This window comes from Solea solea, chromosome 17 (genome assembly GCF_958295425.1).
Source record: "Solea solea chromosome 17, fSolSol10.1, whole genome shotgun sequence".
NCBI lineage: Eukaryota > Metazoa > Chordata > Actinopteri > Pleuronectiformes > Soleidae > Solea > Solea solea.
The window spans coordinates 8,289,186-8,307,648 of NC_081150.1; the positions used below are offsets into that span (position 1 = coordinate 8,289,186).

At 41.3% G+C, this 18,463-nt stretch overlaps 1 protein-coding gene across 4 annotated transcripts in view; it reads right to left on the bottom strand.

Moving 5' to 3' along the window:
- Positions 1-18,383, bottom strand: part of ino80 (INO80 complex ATPase subunit) — a 38,205-nt gene extending 19,822 nt beyond the window's left edge. The window contains exons 1-27 of one of the 4 annotated variants that reach the window (XM_058613166.1): positions 18,238-18,377; positions 16,931-16,995; positions 16,348-16,539; positions 15,948-16,099; positions 15,758-15,825; positions 15,438-15,584; positions 15,190-15,310; positions 14,892-15,097; positions 14,728-14,781; positions 14,373-14,576; positions 14,035-14,239; positions 13,608-13,675; positions 13,304-13,525; positions 12,724-12,804; positions 12,184-12,279; positions 11,346-11,405; positions 11,104-11,246; positions 10,615-10,699; positions 10,390-10,507; positions 10,109-10,194; positions 8,140-8,307; positions 7,442-7,575; positions 6,955-7,022; positions 6,695-6,788; positions 5,771-5,987; positions 2,631-2,771; positions 1,744-1,969 (exon numbers count right to left, since the gene is read on the bottom strand). In XM_058613166.1, coding sequence (XP_058469149.1) covers positions 1,744-1,969; positions 2,631-2,771; positions 5,771-5,987; positions 6,695-6,788; positions 6,955-7,022; positions 7,442-7,575; positions 8,140-8,307; positions 10,109-10,194; positions 10,390-10,507; positions 10,615-10,699; positions 11,104-11,246; positions 11,346-11,405; positions 12,184-12,279; positions 12,724-12,804; positions 13,304-13,525; positions 13,608-13,675; positions 14,035-14,239; positions 14,373-14,576; positions 14,728-14,781; positions 14,892-15,097; positions 15,190-15,310; positions 15,438-15,584; positions 15,758-15,825; positions 15,948-16,099; positions 16,348-16,499 — 3,316 coding nt within the window. In that variant the 5' untranslated portion in view covers positions 16,500-16,539; positions 16,931-16,995; positions 18,238-18,377. The other 3 variants (XM_058613164.1, XM_058613165.1, XM_058613167.1) reach the window with 3 other exon arrangements.
- Between the last annotated feature and the right edge of the window lie 80 nt (positions 18,384-18,463).

An 18,463-nucleotide genomic window follows, 5' to 3' on the forward strand; every position in this document is an offset into this window, starting at 1 on the left:
AACTGTAAAAATGTTTACTTTCAAGCCTACACTGCACACATGACAGACATTAGCAACAGCAACATTGTGCTCATCAAGTGAGACGGCTGCAAACGGGCTGAAATATAGCTGAATATACAAAGATGTTCCCACAAAACTATACAGAAGTGAATTGTAGTTCACAAAAAGCTTATTTGCTGGCACTGTTGGTGTATACACACAGGCACAGACTCAGTTGGGTCTGATAGTAGTGCTTGACAGAGTCCTTTTTCAGATGAAGATGGCAGCATACAAATAATGTTTCATTCATTCTGTTCAATCGCATCAATGAAAAACAGACAGAACAAAAAAAAAGTTAAATACTGTAGCTTTAAATAAAAGAGCCAGTAAGAAAAGACATGACATAATCAAGCAACTGTATCTATCTACCAATATCCATATATGTGTATTGCGAGCTTATCAAATAAGGATACAAGGACATATGTCCATTTTCGGTGCCGGGAACCTCTGCTTCCACACAAAACAAAAAGAGAGCCGTCATCACAATCCACGACAGCGACACTTTATCAGAGGTAGAAAGGCTGACCAGGTCGGTGAGAAGGGAAGTGTTGTCTGTAAAACTGTAATGGCCTCTTTCACCCTGGACATCCATCAGTCATCTAAATCCTGGCAGCAAATCAGCTCCAACTCTGCTCCAGCTGACCCTTAACTCAACAAGTCAGGCTCTTTTGATAAAGCACTAGTGAGCACACACATACCCCCACGTACACACGCATACACAATTATGCATTCACACCTTAATGGAAATCGCTGGTATGTGTTTATGCAAGTGCAGTTGTACAGAAGTTCTTTATCTCAGCAGTTCCATGAGACTATAAAGGTTTTGGCTGCATGACAGACAGACAGACAGAGGAGGGTGATGTGCCCACTGACCCTGGGCCGTCCACTGTGGATTCTCCCACGGGCCCTTATATTGCCCTTCTCTCCAGAGTGAATATCCAAACTAAACTATTAGCAAAATAACATGATAACAAATACATTTAAAGCAAACTCATTTTTGAAAATGGAGTTTTAGGGAGTGTTACTATCTCTTCCAATGTCAACATAGACTGCTGCTGCTTATTAACGGTCAAAAAACGGGTAGTAGGCACTGATGAATGAGGCACTTGTATAAACAGTTGTATTAACTAAGGCTGGGAAAAACATTTAAACATTGATAAATCGTGATTTTTTTCGACTTTTAAAAAAATTGTTGCCTGCCCCAGAATGGTGATTTTTCTACTGGCTTGATAAACAGATGCAGCTAATATTAGCGGCTGCAAATTTACCTCAACCAGTATTGGAAGTTCTTTTTTAATCAGTGTCGAGGTTTTGTGCTGTGTCCTGTTTTGCAAGCATTTTATTCTATTTACTTTCAGCAACTTGCTCAGCGAACAATGAGTGGGCATAAGTAAAAAAAAAAAGAAATGTATCATTAAACTGAAAATTGCAATTACTGAAGCATAATACAAATTGAACTGGCATCATGATACAATCAAATCGAGACAAAGGCATATTGTCCCAGACCTAGTATGCACTGGCCTTTAGACATTTATAGGTTGTCCTGATAGTCAGCCAATAGTGGAAGCTCATTCATTTGTTTTCCTTTAGTTGCACAGCATAAGGTCAGAAACTGCAGAGCAGAACACCGGACTGATGAAAACGCCAGAACAGGAAGTCAGTTTCGGTTTCCAAGAGAAAAAAGCAATGGCACATTGATCTTACCAGGTATCTGAATGAAGGACCATCCGTGGCGAGGGTAGAGGGCCATCACACCCCCAGGGCATTGTGGGTGGAAGGCATTGGCCCTCATACGCCAGTCTGACGCAAGCTCAGGGGAGCCGTAGAGGAAGCAGTTTTTGAAGACTGTGCCCCCTCCACTGCGCGTCACCAACCACTCGTACTCTGCACTGCGGTCGTTACAGTAACGCTCCATGGGAACTGTTGTCACCTAGGAAACCAAAAAAGAAGAATGTGTTTTTTTTTTCTATATTTGAAACAACTGATAATATTGAGTCAAGATGAGAGGCGTTTGCATGTTACATGGGAGGGTTTGTGCAGGTTTTTAAGTAACATTTGACTCATTTAAAATATAATAGTGTTTGTTTGGCATGTGACAGTTTTGCAATAATAGCAAAGAACACACACACTTCCGACCAAAGGAATTGTATTGTAGTCAGTGGGAAAAATCCCTGCAAGATGAGTGGTTTCAATGAATCAGCAAAATTCTGTGTGTGTGCGTGTGTGTGCGTGTGTGTGTGTGCGTGCGTGCGTGCGTGCATGTGTACAGCAAGAGGTCAGGGAGAAGCTGTAACAACTGGTGAAAAACCTGAATGAGAAGCCCTTTAAAGGCACGTTTGTTCAACATGTAGCTGGAAGCCACAGTGGTCACCTCCACACCCCATACACACATATATACACACACGTTTCACAGATAAGGGCTGCTCATTGTTGAAGGCCCACAAAAGCTATGTGCACAGCACTCCCCTCTTCCCTTTCCAAGACCACCCAAATGCTGGTCCATCTTTACACAGATGCACCGTCCACACAAACACAGAGAGGACTTGCATGGGTGTCTTTTCTCACATACACACACACACACAGTTACATACCCGGGGTGTGGCAGCGAGCAGGAACTTTGGTGGTAGCGTGGGCCGACATGGCCGCACTGTGAAAGTGGTAGAATTTCTGCTGTGGATTTTCTCATCCGTGTGTCCCACAATGCCAGGCCTCAAGGCTGTGAAAACCAGTTCCTGAAACACACACACACACACACACATACAAAAACACATTACCACCCTTGTTTCATAGTGCTAGTCCATTCAAAGCATCCAAATGCAATGATCATATTAGAGTGGAGAAATGTTTTTAAAATTATCTCTTCGAGTGATGTCACACCTCCCGCTGTGTGACTCCTGCTGTGATTTGTAAAAGAAAAAACATTGTTCACTGCAAAAGTTACAGTTGTTGAGTGCATCATCCATCAGTTTTATAACTGATAGTGTAGGCAGGTTTCCCTGGCCACATGCCTGAAATGTTATGTAAAAAAAAATCATCTAAAAGCTTTAAACATCAACAGCAACAAAATGTACGAATATTCAGCTTATATGATGCATGGATCTTAATGTGGGATAACACGGCTGCCTAATCTCACATTTGGGCAGAACATGGTGTGAGTCAAAAGGAATACATTTTGAGCTAAAGCTAATGCTCAAAAAATGCAGTGCTACAGTAGATTGGAGAAAAATATCCCATGGTTATGCTTATGTTTTTTCTGTTTACAGTGAGATATCAAAACAGTGGTGGATACACAGTGCCACCTGATGGTGCAAACTAGAAACAACATCCGTTCACCTCCACCACTTATCAGCAGGTACTCATTTCAACAATTACAGTGTAGGTGTTCAACTATCTCACTGCTATCTTTTGATATTTACTGCAAATTGATTTGTGATATTCGTCTTTATGAACGATATGAACTGTATATATTGCATTTTTTTTTAAATAACAAACCAATCAAAAATCTTGCCAGTGCAAAAGTGGGATAAACACAGCTTATGGGGGTGGAATGAGTGCTAATGTTTACACACGGGTGACATCTGACTGAAAAAGACAGAGGTAGAAACATTCTAAATGATATAAAGTATAAATATACAAATGCTGAAATGATTTTCCTTTAATTTCCAGTCAAATGAGTGACAGATGTTTCTCGCAAGGATGGACAGTGGGCGAAACTGATACACGAGGACAGACAGCCCGTTTGCAGCAGCGGCTCACAGCCATATGAGTAACAACTTTCCAAGTTGCCTGCTTCTCTCAGTTGCTAAACAGGAGCAGCAGGAGAGCTGAGAGCAATACTGACCACACTGTCATGTATTCAGCCAGGGAGAGATGAGCCAAGAAGAGAGATGCACTGTGTGCCAGCTCCATACAGTTTTCAAAAGAAAAATGAGGAGTTGACAGAACTTGGCCGAAACTCTGGGAGACAGCAATTTCAAGAAACTCAAGGGGGAGTCTGCGGTCATCATGGTCACACAGTATACATACAGTATTAGCTCTTCAGGTATCCTCAAGTTCTCACTGTCTCTCTTATATTTGAACTTAATTCTTATATTTTTCTGCTCTCTCATTCTCCAAGTCACTCCGAGGGTGTGTGTGTGAACTCAAGACAGGCAGCAGTTGCCTGACTCTGTGACATGAGGCGAGTGGAGCAAGAGAAGACGAGGATGGAATTACACAGAGAGAGCATTTTCTCCCGAGAGTTTTCCACACACAACAAATTAATTAAGGATCAGTGAAAGATGATAATGTGATACTTATCTGGAAATGCCTAACTGCTATGAAAGGTTCAGTGTGTTTTTCAACTAAGAGTTGAAAAACTAAAGAGAACAACTGCTCGAGCAGTGTGCTAGATCGTGTGCAGCATGCAGCTGTTTCTTTTCAGGTCATCTGCCTATTTGAACTAGCACCTATGTTTTGCAGTTTCCTATTTCCAGTACTAACAATTGGATTTCCATACTTCCAGGAAATATTTGTTGTCTCATCATAACCCTATTGTTCTCGGCTTCAGTATCCAACACATATGAAAACATTTGAGTGCAGATGAAAAGAAAACTGGTTTCGTCAATTTATCCAGAGCAACATGTAACCGACAGACATTGCAATACTGCAAGATTTAAGTGTTTTCCAGGACAAAGGCGCTGGCACTATTTACCTGTCTGTTTCAACAGTTACTGTCCTCTGAACCCATGCTTTTCTTTCATTATTATCACCTCTGAAACACTGAGCACCATGGGAAACCAAACTATTGTTTTCATACTACACTACCATGTCAACAAACGGACGTTTCCACCACAGGAACTTTACTTTAACCTAGAACAGAGATTTTTAGAGGAATTCAGCTCCCCTACCTGCATTTTCCATCAGAGCAATGCAAGTTCTACATGGAGCTCTGGGATATTTTCCACAGCGTTGTTATACACCTGTCATTTTTTTAAACCCTTAACTGTAAACACAATGGTTTGGCTTGTAGTTTGCAGCTGACAGAAATGAGGTTGGAGCAAGCCAAAACTGCTGCTCTTCCCAAGGATTTATCCCTGCTGTGGAAACACAAATCACATTAACCAGGAGGAACTTTTAATCCTGGAAATGTTCCTGGACATCACTCCTAACGAAATGTGAGTTCCCGGAATCCCGCATGAGTTTTTGGGGGGCTTTTTTTTATTTTATTCGATGGAAACAGTAAAGGAGAGACAGGAAACTGGAAGAGAATAGCAGTGAACAAGCAGTGAAAAGTCAGGGAACTGATGACCTGGCACTCAGTGCATATGCACCCATGTGACATGCCTGCTAACCATTTGTTTATCATCTCTCCCCAAAGATGCATTTTTAACCTTTAAACTGTATTTCATGATTCCTGGAGCTTTCTCTAACATGTCTGACAACAGACGCACAGACAGTCTCTGGTGTGTGACAGAGAGAGGGAGGACAGTGATACTCAGTCATAGAGCGACACAGAGATTAGGTTCCACTCTGGATCCCAGAGGAGGGAGAGGAAGCCTGGGGCAAAGAGCAAACTGTGTGGCGCAACACACACTAAAGCTCTGGGGAAAATGTCAGCAACATTAGTGCCACATACATCCCTTCTGGAGTTTCACCCATCTCCTACACACCAGTGTGTGCCACATATGGCTGCTTGAGAGTCTCTTGTGTGCAGAGCTTCTAGCCTGAGTGAGTCTTGTGTGTTTCTCACCTGGAAGACAGGACTGGTGTGCATGTTGGGAAAGGCGGTGGGTCTGTTCAGCCACAGAATCAGGTCCTTTTGAGACAGACACGTAATCCTGGGGTGTAACAAGCCTCTTTCCCCCTCCCCATCTCTGGCTTCCTGGTGCCTCTTTTCTTCAAGGCCAAACAGACGCTGATAGTGGAGCCGGTATGCAGCTTTCAGAGACAGAAAAAGGGCTAACCATCTGTGAGAGATATAACAAAGAACCTTTAAAGAAAATCATTTTAAAAGGAATTCTACTATCACTACCATGTAAAGCTGGCCATTACTGGATACAACATCATATTAAGAATAAGAACTCCTCCTTCTATATATGTTAAGCAAAGTGCAGCTAAACACATTTAGTCTCAATAAGAGGAAACTTAACTGAATATTCAAAGATTTGTTCAAAGAAAATGCACACTTATGTGTGTTTCAAAGCAAATATTGAGTTCACTTAAGCAGTAATAAGCAGTCGGTGGCACAAAAGTCTATGTCACCACAGAGGGATAACAAGGTGCAACTTGATGAAGTAAATCAAGTTAAGGAAGAGCGGCTTAAATTCATTATTGTAGTAATATTTGTTTTTTGAGCTGTGTGGAGGAATGTTGTGGTTTCCTCATTAGTCAACACATTCCTCCTCTGGTCCACTGTATCCACCCTTTCTGCTATTTTTTCAGTACGGCGAAATGCGGACGTAGGAGGGACATTTGAAGCCACATGATTTCTCAATGTCTTTTTTTTTATCAACTAATTCTGTTTCCATTGCACTCATTCACATCTTTCAATTCCAGTGTTTTAATGTACAATAAAAAAAATGGGCTGATTTAAACACATCTCACAGTCATTATTTTTACCTTTTTTCACAGACAAAGACATTATATGGTTTGAAAATTGAAAGGTGAAGCCCACCTCACTAAGGTGCCTTGCAGCATAAGGTTGGACATCTCAGCGGGTGACACATCAATGAAGCGCAGGAAAGAAAAACAACTTCCTTTGTCATCACCTGGGAGAGTAACAATAGAGAATGAACTGAGAAGAAAAGACAAAACGTGATAATAACATACAAAAACATCAGAAGAAAGAAAAGTTTTGAATGTCAAATCAATGTTGAATCAAAGAAATCATCTTTGCAGATGATATAACAAGCTCTTGACTTGACTTGTGCTCACCTTTTCTGTGAAAAAGAGACTGCTGGATGTGGTTTGGAGAGAAAGGGGACAACAGCACTTGCAGCAATCTGAGAAAGATTTAGATTGAAAGACACCACTGAATGTGAGAAAAAGCAAGAGACAAATCTTAGGATATAATCGGATCCCAGTCAAACCCACAACATTTCTGTGTGAAAAGTATAATTGGGATAATAGTCTTCTGTGAGTCCCAAACCAGCAAAAAGAGTTGGTGTGAAAACAAATGTAATTGACGACCAATTTGAAACAACTCAAAAGAAATCTTGCTTTATTTGTTTGAATTGGACTTGAACATATTTCTCAAGACCTAGATTGCCTGGATGTCTGTGTGTGTGTGTGTGTGTGTGTGTGTGTGTGTGTGTGTGTGTGTGTGTGTGTGTGTGTGTGTGTGTGTGTGTGTGTGTGTGTGTGTGTGTGTGTGTGTGTGTGTGTGCGTGCGTGTGTGTTTCAAGTCTGCTGTAAGACTCACTTGTTTTTGGCCTGGTTTTGTGCGTGGATGAGACCATGGCGGTAGACAAACTTGGACATGATGTAGGGCTTAATGGACATGTGGAACGGAGAGCGTGTCTCTTGGCGCTCAAACAAGTCAGGATGGTTACACACCTACAGAGAACAATACAAAGAGTGTGGTTGGCAAAAAATGTGCAAAGAAACATGAGCATTCCTCATTCTTGTGTTTATTCTACACATGCCAACTCATTGTTAAAGAGAGAAGGATTGTTCGCACCAATAAAATGCAGTGCCCTCATGACTAATGGGACATTAACATTCCTCTGGAATGCCAAATGTGGCTAGAAATTATAAGAATTCTGCTATTATTAATATTATAATTATTGAACAAATAAGGGTCATAAATCATCTACTTAAATAATCGAAACTTCATAGATGTAACCATTATAACCATAAACATTACACTCTGCCAAGGAGGTTATGTATTTTATTGCTGTCTGTCCGTCTGTTAGCAGGATCACTCAAAAACAATTGACCGATGGAAGAATCCATTGAAATTTGAAGTACACGTGATAAAGAAGGTGGATATATGTGTATTTTCCCCACTTCCTTTAATTTTTCAAGATTTTCTCAACATTTTCATTAGAAAAGAAAATATGTTTGTATGTTGATTGAATATTTAAGCAAAGGGATAGTTAACTAGGTTAAATTTCCTACCTTCCTGAACTGCATGACCAGGTTCATGAGGGAAGAGGTGGTGCTGTGAGACTGCTGGGATGTGCCCATGGACGACTGGAGCAGGTCCTCGATAGAGATCTTGTTCCTCAAGGCCTGGTAGAGCAGCCTCTGCCGGGATGTCACCTGGCAGTAAGTCAGGATCTCAATCTGTGCAAACGAAAGGTCAAGAATGAGCACTACAAACACAGCCATCAATTTTGTTGTCTTTGTTGTGTAAAGGATTCACGTCCACTGAAGTGTTTCTACATTATTTCAGTAAATGAGTCATTTAAAATGTTCTCATTCTGGCCTGGCAAGGGTAAAAAAATGCTGATTCTTTTAAATTTAAGTATAAAATAAGCCTACAGCAAGAGCAGACTGTTCCATTTTTGATTCAGTGCCAACATGATGTAGCCATTCCTTAAGACCACATTCAGTTTTTTTCACATGATCTCAACCAAAACTCAATTGATGGCTACAGACTCATTGGTCAGCTAACCCCACATTCTTTAAGCACACATCTTAAAAACACAGTGAAGTGGAACAACATACAATTCAAAACTTCTGTAATTCCTATTGGTTTTAATGGGTGGATTAAATAAGAGAAATCAACTACGGCTGAGCAGAAAACCTGAGAAGCTGGCAGGAACGTATGTGGGTGTGAGGGAAAGTGAAAAAGACAGATGTGTGGGTGTGGTGAACACTGCCATTCCTCTGACTCTGTGTGTCAAGACTCCCACTGCGTACGAGTGAGTATGTGTGCACCGCATCTGACAGCAAGAGACCCCGGGTCCAACATCTGTCAAGAGGATCTGCCAGCACAAGCATCACTCACCAGCACGTTACAACACTTTCTGTGTCAACGAGGTGCAGAGAGAGACAGATGGAAGACGGGTGCAGTGGAGAAGTGAGGTTAGTTTTGTGCTGAAAAAGTATAATGCTGCATTTTTAAAGGGGAGATATGTGAAAAATGTATTATAATAAAACCATGTGTGACCATGATGTGTCAATAGAGTCTAACACCAATGAAGATAAGTCTCTTCAATCATAACAATGGTGCAGGCAATTTATTCACAAAACACATTTTCATTTGCAGGCTGAATTTTTGTTTGTGTTTTGGTCTTTTGCACCACCCACCAAATAAAGCAGTTTATAGCAGTTAACCCTTCTGTGACCATGCGGTCATCGCAGACAGGATTTGGCATGCGTACTTCTCATTACCATATCTCCTAGACCGTTTGTGATATCTAGAAAATTAAAAAAAAACTATGGACTGGCAATCTGTCCATGGTGTACACCTCTATGTCAGCTGAGATTGGCACAGCAAACCGCACGACCCTCATGTGGAGGATAAAGCGGTAAAAGGCAGATGGATAGATACCGGAAAGCAGATAAATAGAGCTTTGCGCCCATATACTTGTCATTACGGTAGCCCTCAGGACCTCCGTGGAACAACTGTCCAATCACAGACAAGATTCACCAGCGTGTCACGTGTTTGTAATGTCAGCTTCTCAGTACTGTATTTCTAAACGGTTAAATAACTGCCAGATTTTGAAAGTGAAAGTTATCTTGAAAAAAAGGGGAAGAAGCGCTTAGTCATTGAAATTGTTTTGACAATTCTACAGACATAATATCAAAGATAAATCCAGTCGGCTTGATTACCATCATGGTCATAAGAGGGTTAAACTCACAGGCTGCCAGCAGAGAGAGCAGCTAGCTGGTATCTGTCAGAAATGCTGCACTATATCAAACCTAAAAAGCCTCTGTACCGTGCTCAAAAACACCGCGACCAGAGAAGAAGAAAACAAGGTTCTGTAGTGTGGATCATTTTAAATACAGACGGCTGAAATTTGAGAGGAGGTTGACAATGGACCGTGAGTTTTAAAGAAAACTATTTTTGTCTTTTATGCAGTTAAAAATCTAGGGCTTGTTTTGCTGCAATGAGAATGAAAGCTGTTTGCTCTTCTACCTTGTCTGAGAGCTCGTTTTCCACATCCTTCTTGATCCTGCGCAACATGAAAGGCTTGAGGATCATGTGCAGTCTGGAAAGTTGGTCTGAAACACAAAAATCACACAACACAAACTGTTACATGGAACACTGAGCAGGAATAAAAGGCTGGCACTGGCAGAAAATTGTAGAATGTCCCCACAAAATGAGGTGGAAATGAATAAGTGTGGTCAGTTGGAAAAACAAGAGAGAACTAACACATAGCCAAGAGGAATATTTTTTTTCTCAGCGCTAAGACTCACTCTCATCGATGGCAGACTTGTTTTCAGCATGGCTTTCGATGTCCTTGGAGAACCACTCGTTGAACTCTTCATGGGAATCAAACAGTGTGGGCATGATGAAGTGCAGCAGGGCCCACAGCTGAGAGACAGTAATAATACACACTTGTCAACAGCTGTGTATACACACTCGTAGACACACACACACACACACACACACACACACACACAGACACATATGTTGCTCACCTCAGCCATTGTGTTCTGGATGGGTGTCCCTGTAAGCAGAAGTCTGTTTCGACATTGGAACTGCAGGAGGATTTTCCACCGAACACTGAAAAAAAAACACACACAACAGAAACACTAAGCGTTGATTTATAGCATTCAGATAGCATTTATCATCATTAAAAACTGAACAGTACTTAAATTCTACATATTACTCACATTCTTAAATATAGTTTGCATGTGTGGACGCAGACTTTTGAACACACCTCTGTAAAAGGCATTTTCCCACTAAATGTGTAGGCTTTGGCCACCATCCAATGTTTGCCGTGAAATGATGCATACTGTATGTGTTTAGTTGTGCATGAGAATTATTCCATTTCTCAGGCATTCCAGAATGTTTGTGTATCGATTTCCAGTTACAGAAACACACGGTTCAACAGCTCTGAGGAAGAATAACTGACTTACTGAGACTTGAAACTCATTTTATGGCAATTGTTATGTCGATGCTTTTACCTGGTGCTGCTTTTCAGTGCCTGGGCCTCATCCAGCACCATGTACTGCCACTTGACCCTCTGGAAATACTTGACGTCCTGGACAACCAGCTGGTAGCTTGTGATAACCACGTGGAATGGAGCATTTTGTGTGTAAAGGGTTTTCTGTACACAAGTGGAAAGAGAGTGACAGTAAAGTCTTTACAAACGAAACTACACATCAGAAACTCTATGTTCCTTTTTACACCATCATCTCATCCTCACCTGGCTCCAGAATTTCCGAATCACCTTACGATCATGAGGGTTTCCCCAGTACGGCAACACCTAGTGGACAAATCAATAGCATTAACAAAACAGATAAAAGTGGGTCAAGCCTGTCATGAGAAACACAGCAGTGCCAAAATGATCTATCAAGTGTAACTTTTTTCACCTGATCTATGGTATATTTAAACTGAGCTCTTCCAAAACACTGAGCATTGTTACAAAAACAGAGCTACAGTGATGTTCCCAGAGGGAACATTTAGGCACCACTTTCACATATGAATCACCACTTCAGTTGTTGAGTTGTTGATGCTGAACAGTGATGTGAAAAGATTTACACATCATTACCTCACTCAACAAAAACTGGTTTCCCCATTGTTTTTGATCAGCCTTGCTTTGGGTGTTCAGGAAGCTTATCTTCAAATCACGTAATAGGGTCTTTTCACACTTCATTAGCAAAATAAGCTGCAATTGATTCACTTTCAATCAAGCATACAAAATGGGGATAGTTGAGTGCTCTGTGTCTGACACATCGATGTGCCTGATAAATAACTTCAAGGCTAAAAGCATGCAGAGAATGCAACAACCACACAAGCAATGATATAAATGCCCTAAGACAATACTGCCCCCTCCTGGATAGTTTGTCATTTTTTTACAGAATCTGTGAATACTTAGTGTGATTGCTGTTTGCTGCATTTTTCACCAGAACAAAGCACCACTGGGTCCATGTAAATGAGCACCAGAGAGCGGTCAGAATTAGGAACCATGATTCCTTCAGGCATGTTTCTGCAGGTGTTTCCGCCGGCGTGCTCACTCAGCAGCACAAAAAAAAGATTCCCACCTTGAATTTGGGCACGAAGCGGGTGAACTCCTGATGCCAGTTGTTGAGCGTGGACGCAGGGGAAATGATCAGGAATGGACCCCAGATGTTGTCTCTCTGTGTAGGAACAGAAAAGAAAAATACACCATCAGCCACTCTAACAGCTGGTCTTTGTATGTTGCCTGTGCAAGCACTGCAGCACCCAATGACAGGAAACCCTGGAGGAACACGACATGCATCTTCCTGTCAGCAACAGTTTGAACTGAAAGACTCACATTTCCCCTAAATTCCACTTTTTCTCCATTTAGAGTTTAGGGACCAAATAAATCAAAAATCAGTCATTCACAACAATGAAATACGTTATCTGACTCATTCAATGAAATGTTCCACCACCTGCAAACAGCTCAGACAGAAACTGGCGGCTTTTTAAAGGATGCAGGTGCACAGAGAAAATGGATGTCAGATGTTGTCAGCAGTAACAGCAGAGACAATTGAATATTCCACAGAACTCTGTGGAGGCTTGTAGTGCATGAGCCCCTTTGACCCATTGCTGTCTCTCACCTCTGCTAGGTGTGCCAAAAGGGCAATACTCTGGACTGTCTTCCCCAGTCCCATCTCATCTGCCAGGATTCCATTGATGCCCTTTGGATAAAAAAGAAAACAAAATGGAATACAAGTCATTTAACATGTAAAAAATATATTAAAATTAGCGGAAGTCAATGTACAATGACTGTTAAACCAGAAATACTTTAATTGATTCATGAATTTCAAATTGAGCATCCACACTGGCCTAAAGGGATGTTATTACGTTAGGGGTTGTGTGAGTGAAGACAATTTGACAGGTCAAATTAGGCTGCGTGGCTGAGTTCCATATAGTTTCCTCAGTTTTACTCTCCTGACTGAACAGAGCCATCATTAATGTGATCGGTAACACCTGTACTCGGTAACTCCTGCCAACACATGTCAAAATGGCTACTGTGAAAAGAACAATCCCACAAGAACAGGATACCGTTACCTCGAACCACAAAATGAGCAAACATAAATTTCAAACAGGAAAACTGACACAAGTAAAAGTCACAGAAATGATTCCTATAAATCAAAGATAGATACCCAGACAGGACAGAAATTCTCAGGACATCACCTGTTCATAGAGGTTAGCCAGCCAGTTCATGCCTTTGAGCTGGTAACCCTTGAGTTTGCCGTTGAAGATGGTTGGCTGAGGAATCTCTTCACCAGCATGGATGGATGGGTTGGAGAGGCTGTAGCTCTCTCCAAAACCAGAGACAGCACCTGAGGAAAAGCCGACAGCTGCATGCAGGGACGCGCAGCGACTGTCTTTCGCATCTTCATCAAACATTCGTGTCTACGGGCAGAGATTTGGCAGTTAGGACAGTATAGCACTGTGTGTGGGTGTGTATGTGTGTGTGTTGGGTGCATTATCTTACACTCGCTTGATGAATCTGGTAGGCTTCTTTGGCATTCCTCAGAGCCTGAGACTTGTAGTAATCACTATCTGAAATCACATGTAGTTTGTGATTAATTAAATTGTGGTATATAACCATTGATTATGAGTAGATAGTAATTGGTAGTAATAACTAATAAGTAATTTGTTGTTTGACAAACACTGTCCTTCATATATACAGTAGTTACTGGCATAAAACACAGACAGAAGTTGTTGAAGTTGAAAGACTTACATAAAAAGATAAATGGAAAAGTTGGGGTTTATTTTGGCTCTGGACACAGTTCAAGGGAAACTGTTTAACATTCCCACAGAGGGACTGAATACATATAACTGTCAACCATCACATTGCATTTCTTATTGATTGAGCTCCACAAAAACACATCAAACATGACAGAGTTGAGCATACATACCATACTCCTCCTGTCCCATGTTGACCATTACACCCCCTCCAATGTCTATCTGTCTTTGAGCCCCAGTGTCTTCAAGCTTTCTAAGAATTTCTTCCTGCGCGGCATCCCCTCCTGGACCACCAATGCTGGCTTTACCACTCATAAAGTGAGCGTACAGCTCCGTCTGAGTGATGAGGAAATTTAGTTTGCGCTGCTGACGCTTGGCCTGCAAAACAGAAAAAATCACAAATTACTATTCAGTCATTTCACACAGTGGAATATTCCAAGTTTGAGCACATTTTTCATGTTCATGTTTCATGTGAAACACCTCTGAAGACAAAAACTTCTGCTCCACCCACCTCTCTCATCTCCTCGTCCAGCTTACGTTGCTCCAGCGCCTCCTTCTCTGCCCTCTTCCTGTGCTCTTTCTCCACTTTCTCATACTTCTTCCAATAAAGCATCATCTCCTTCGTAAGGCGTCGAACTCGAGGTAACGTCTCCTTGCAGTTCTTCTGAGCCTGGATAGCTGCACGCCGCACTTCTCGCATGCATTGGTGAGCCAGCTAGTACAAACAAAACAGAGGTTATGGTTTTAATTAAGCTTGAAACTAATATTTCACATTCAAGAATCTTTGTCAAGTGGGTTATCATGTTTTTTCATAACATCTTTGAAATGTAGTGCCAACCTCATAATATTCTATACGCTTGACTTACCTTTTTAGCATTAGTCAACACCAGGTTCTTAGCAGAGGTCTTCTGCTTGAAAGTCTGCAATTTAAGTATAAATAGAATATTAAGTACTGAACATTTGACCAAAACTTAAAATTACTGAGCATTTATTAATGACCATAGCTATGATTAACATCATTCATACTAACTTTGGGGATCTCCTTTTTGGCAATGGTCAGCCAGGCTTTGCGTCTCCGGGCATTCAGCTGTTCAATGGTCAGATGTTTCTTCTTCACGATAGGCAGCGGAGCATCATGGGAAAACCTTGCAAAGACCTTGTTGATGTAAGGATGCCCCTCTTCCAGAAACTCTCCCTCACCCCGTTTCTTCTTCTTCTTCACCTTTTTCAGTTTAGCTGAATAACAAGAGTCACACACAAAAACAAATTCACATTTTTTCCAATAATTATCTGAACAAATCTCCAACAGATTTCAGCTTTGTCTTTACCCTTGAATTTCTTCTCATCTTTGATTTTCTTCTTCTTTGGGCCCAGTAAATGGCGATGTTGCTCATAAAATGGGTCATGAGTAGACAAGAGCCCAGTGCTGTAGTACTGATACTGGTGCAGCTGTGGGACAGATAAAAATGGACAGAAATATACAGATATATTTATTATATATAAGATATATAAAAAGAAAACATGTGTTTCGTGTTATCTAAGTCTTTCTTGGCACTGTATTCATGAGCACGTGTACCTCACGGTCAGAGTGGAACTTGCTCTGATGCTGCCTGGTAAAGCGATGCAGCCTCAGCATGTCGTGCAGCTCCTCCTGAGACAAATTGAAATCAGAATCATCTGAATCTGTGTCCGAGTCCGTGGTGTCATCACTCAACAGGATACTCTGTAGGAGGAAGAGGGAGAATGTGGTTCAAGGAAGTTGAAAGGAGTGTGTCAGGTAAAGAAAGGATGAGAACAAAACAATGCAGTGTTCAAAAAATCTGGCTTCCTGGAGGACAACACAATCTTAAATACTATTTAAATTTCTATTGTAAGATGTGAAATGTTTATACATACCTTGAGCCATTTCCTGTTTTTCTTCAGCTTGGAGAAATTGTAGAGGCTTGCTTTATCTGCTTTTTGGTCTATGGGGTTTTAAAAAAGAGACAAAACAAAGCCAAAATAAATGACAGCAGCTAAGGACATACTTGTGTAGTAATATAGGAGAAACATTAACAAAGTGTTTCTCTATGCATCTTACCTTTACCTTGTAGCAAAACTCCATTAAGAGTCTTACTTTCAGCCAATCCATCACCGTGTTCACATGACTCACTCTTCACTGTCAAAGCTGTATGTTGTGCTGAGTGGTCCAGGGAGAGCCCAGTCCCCAATGCACCATCACTGTCATCGCTATCATCACTACATAATGAGAAAAGTGTAGCTATAAACTCATTGTTTGTTTTCAGAGAAAGTTCTACTGTCTTATGTCTCATAAAAAGATGCCAACATTATATTTTCAAGCTTTTTAATGTTTTAATAAATATTGCTCCAACTACCTCACTTTCTAACATTGTAAAAGCAAAAGAACAACTCTTAAAGCAACACCCAATTGAACTTACATTAGATTGTGTCCTGTAACAATGCATTAATTAAATCTGAGAGAGTACCTGGTTATGTCTCTGTTGAAGATGGTAGCAGTTTGACGCAGGAAACTGTCCAACCTCAGTGATCTTTCTAAACGTTGCAGGTAGAGAGGTTTGGCCAGGACAGAGGTTCCTGAAGCCCCAACCTCCAGTTGGCCGCCCTGCCCTGACGCCATGCAACACAGACTCCTCTGCCCAGAAGGGCAGCAACTTTTACTGATGAGAGAGAAGCCGAGTGAAGATAGACAGTAATGGGCATATGATTCAAGATCAGAGTTCAAGCACAGGGCAAGGTTACCTATTTAAAAAGGTAGCATTTGAAGGTTTGGCAATTTTACATCCATTTACCTAAATAGAGTTACAGTATCTTAATAAAATTTCACAAAACTCAGAAGCAGTTTCATTTTGCCTTAATTTCCCCAATCCCAATCATTTTCTGACTAGTCAAATCTGGGTTGCAAGAGATATTCTCCATCCAGCCTGGTTCCAGAGTCCTTATATCCACCCACATCTCAGTTGTTTTCATAGTAAACAGAACAACCATTTATTCCAAGCCACCTTCTGACTTGCAGAATTGTACCAACTCATGGTTCAATAATGTACCTACCTTCTCAGTTAAGTACATCATTGCACTTGATTCCAAGAATAATGATCTGACAAAGGGTACAAACCCTGTAAAAAAGGAAATCCCAGTCACACAAGTGATATTTAAAGACAAATGCAGATTTATGAGGGGCTGGTGTTTCATGTGTTATGTGCTCTGCCTGGAGTTTTATTGTGCAGCACTTCAATGTTGAGTGTTTTGAGCTTTAAAACAGGGCACTGTTTCCACAAAACATATTTTATTCACATAATATTAAACTGCATGTGATCTCAGCTGTTAACGGTTTGCTTCATGTTTGCAAAAATAATCACTTATAAGAACTGTAGATTGATCCTCTTTTTTTATTTTAATTTAATATCCCTTTCCCTGACACACACAGACATGTGTGCTAATACATAGTATGTATTAATTTAGTTCCATTATACATTCCATATCTTATTAAAAGATCAGGCCACTGAAGTCAGAGCAATTGAAATCTTCGTATATTTGATTATATTAATATTTCATATAAGTTGAGTATTAAAGCTGTGGCGTTTCAATAGGGGAACTACAACACTTGTCCTAAGTAATTACTACACAACCTCTCTAATAAACTAGGGGGTGACATGAACTAAAGCCACGCAAGACTTTGGTATAATTATTAAAATGAATATATTCAGAAATAATGTTGGCCTTCCTTTGACATCGTGTGGTTGTGTTATTATTGGCTAGCTGACAAGTCCACGCTAGCATTAGCCAGGCTTTGCTAGCTAACCTTGGATGGTACAACTCCCGGGCTAACGAGTTGTAGCTGTTAGCAGAAGCTACATTGCCTGCGATCAATGATAGTTAAGGGTCAAGGTGGTGATTTGCACTCACAGTCCTGCTACAAGAAAACACTGCAGATATTTGCAAGCGCTGCTAAGTGATCCAACGCCCAGCCTTAGAAACAGGACCATCTGTGATACCACTTATCTCATGTAGCATACATCATTAACGTTAGCTTATGAAATACTGGTTTTCGCTAACACGGACCCTCACGCCGTTAATATGAAGCATTCAAATCGACTCTGTCTCTTTAAGGCCACCACCGCACTTCCTTAACAATGTATTAAGAAATGATATTGGTTTAATTGCAGTTCTTGGATTGTTCAGTTGCGACACAGCAACAGCCAGGCCCGCCGCCCGCGCCTCTCGTACCCTCAATGCGGACACGAGCGGGTAGTCGGTTGCCTGGTGAACGAATGATCCCTGTGTTCTAATTCTTTCTTCCTCCCGGCCATCTTCCCCCATTGCTCCTTCGCCATAACAACCACCACGGAGTCTCTCACCTGGGCCCCGTGTCCCCCTTTTCGCCTCTCTCGTCGCTGCTGCCGACTCTCGGTTCTCTGACTCCAAAATGGCGGTTTGAGGCACCAAGCGAGTCTGTGAGCTTTGAGTCGGCAGCAACAGCAGAGAGGCGGCCACTTTCTGTTACTGAGAGAGCAGAGACACGACGCCATGGCGAGGGTACAGCAAGGAGCAGGCGTTTTAATCAATCGCAGAAAGTGGGCCGTT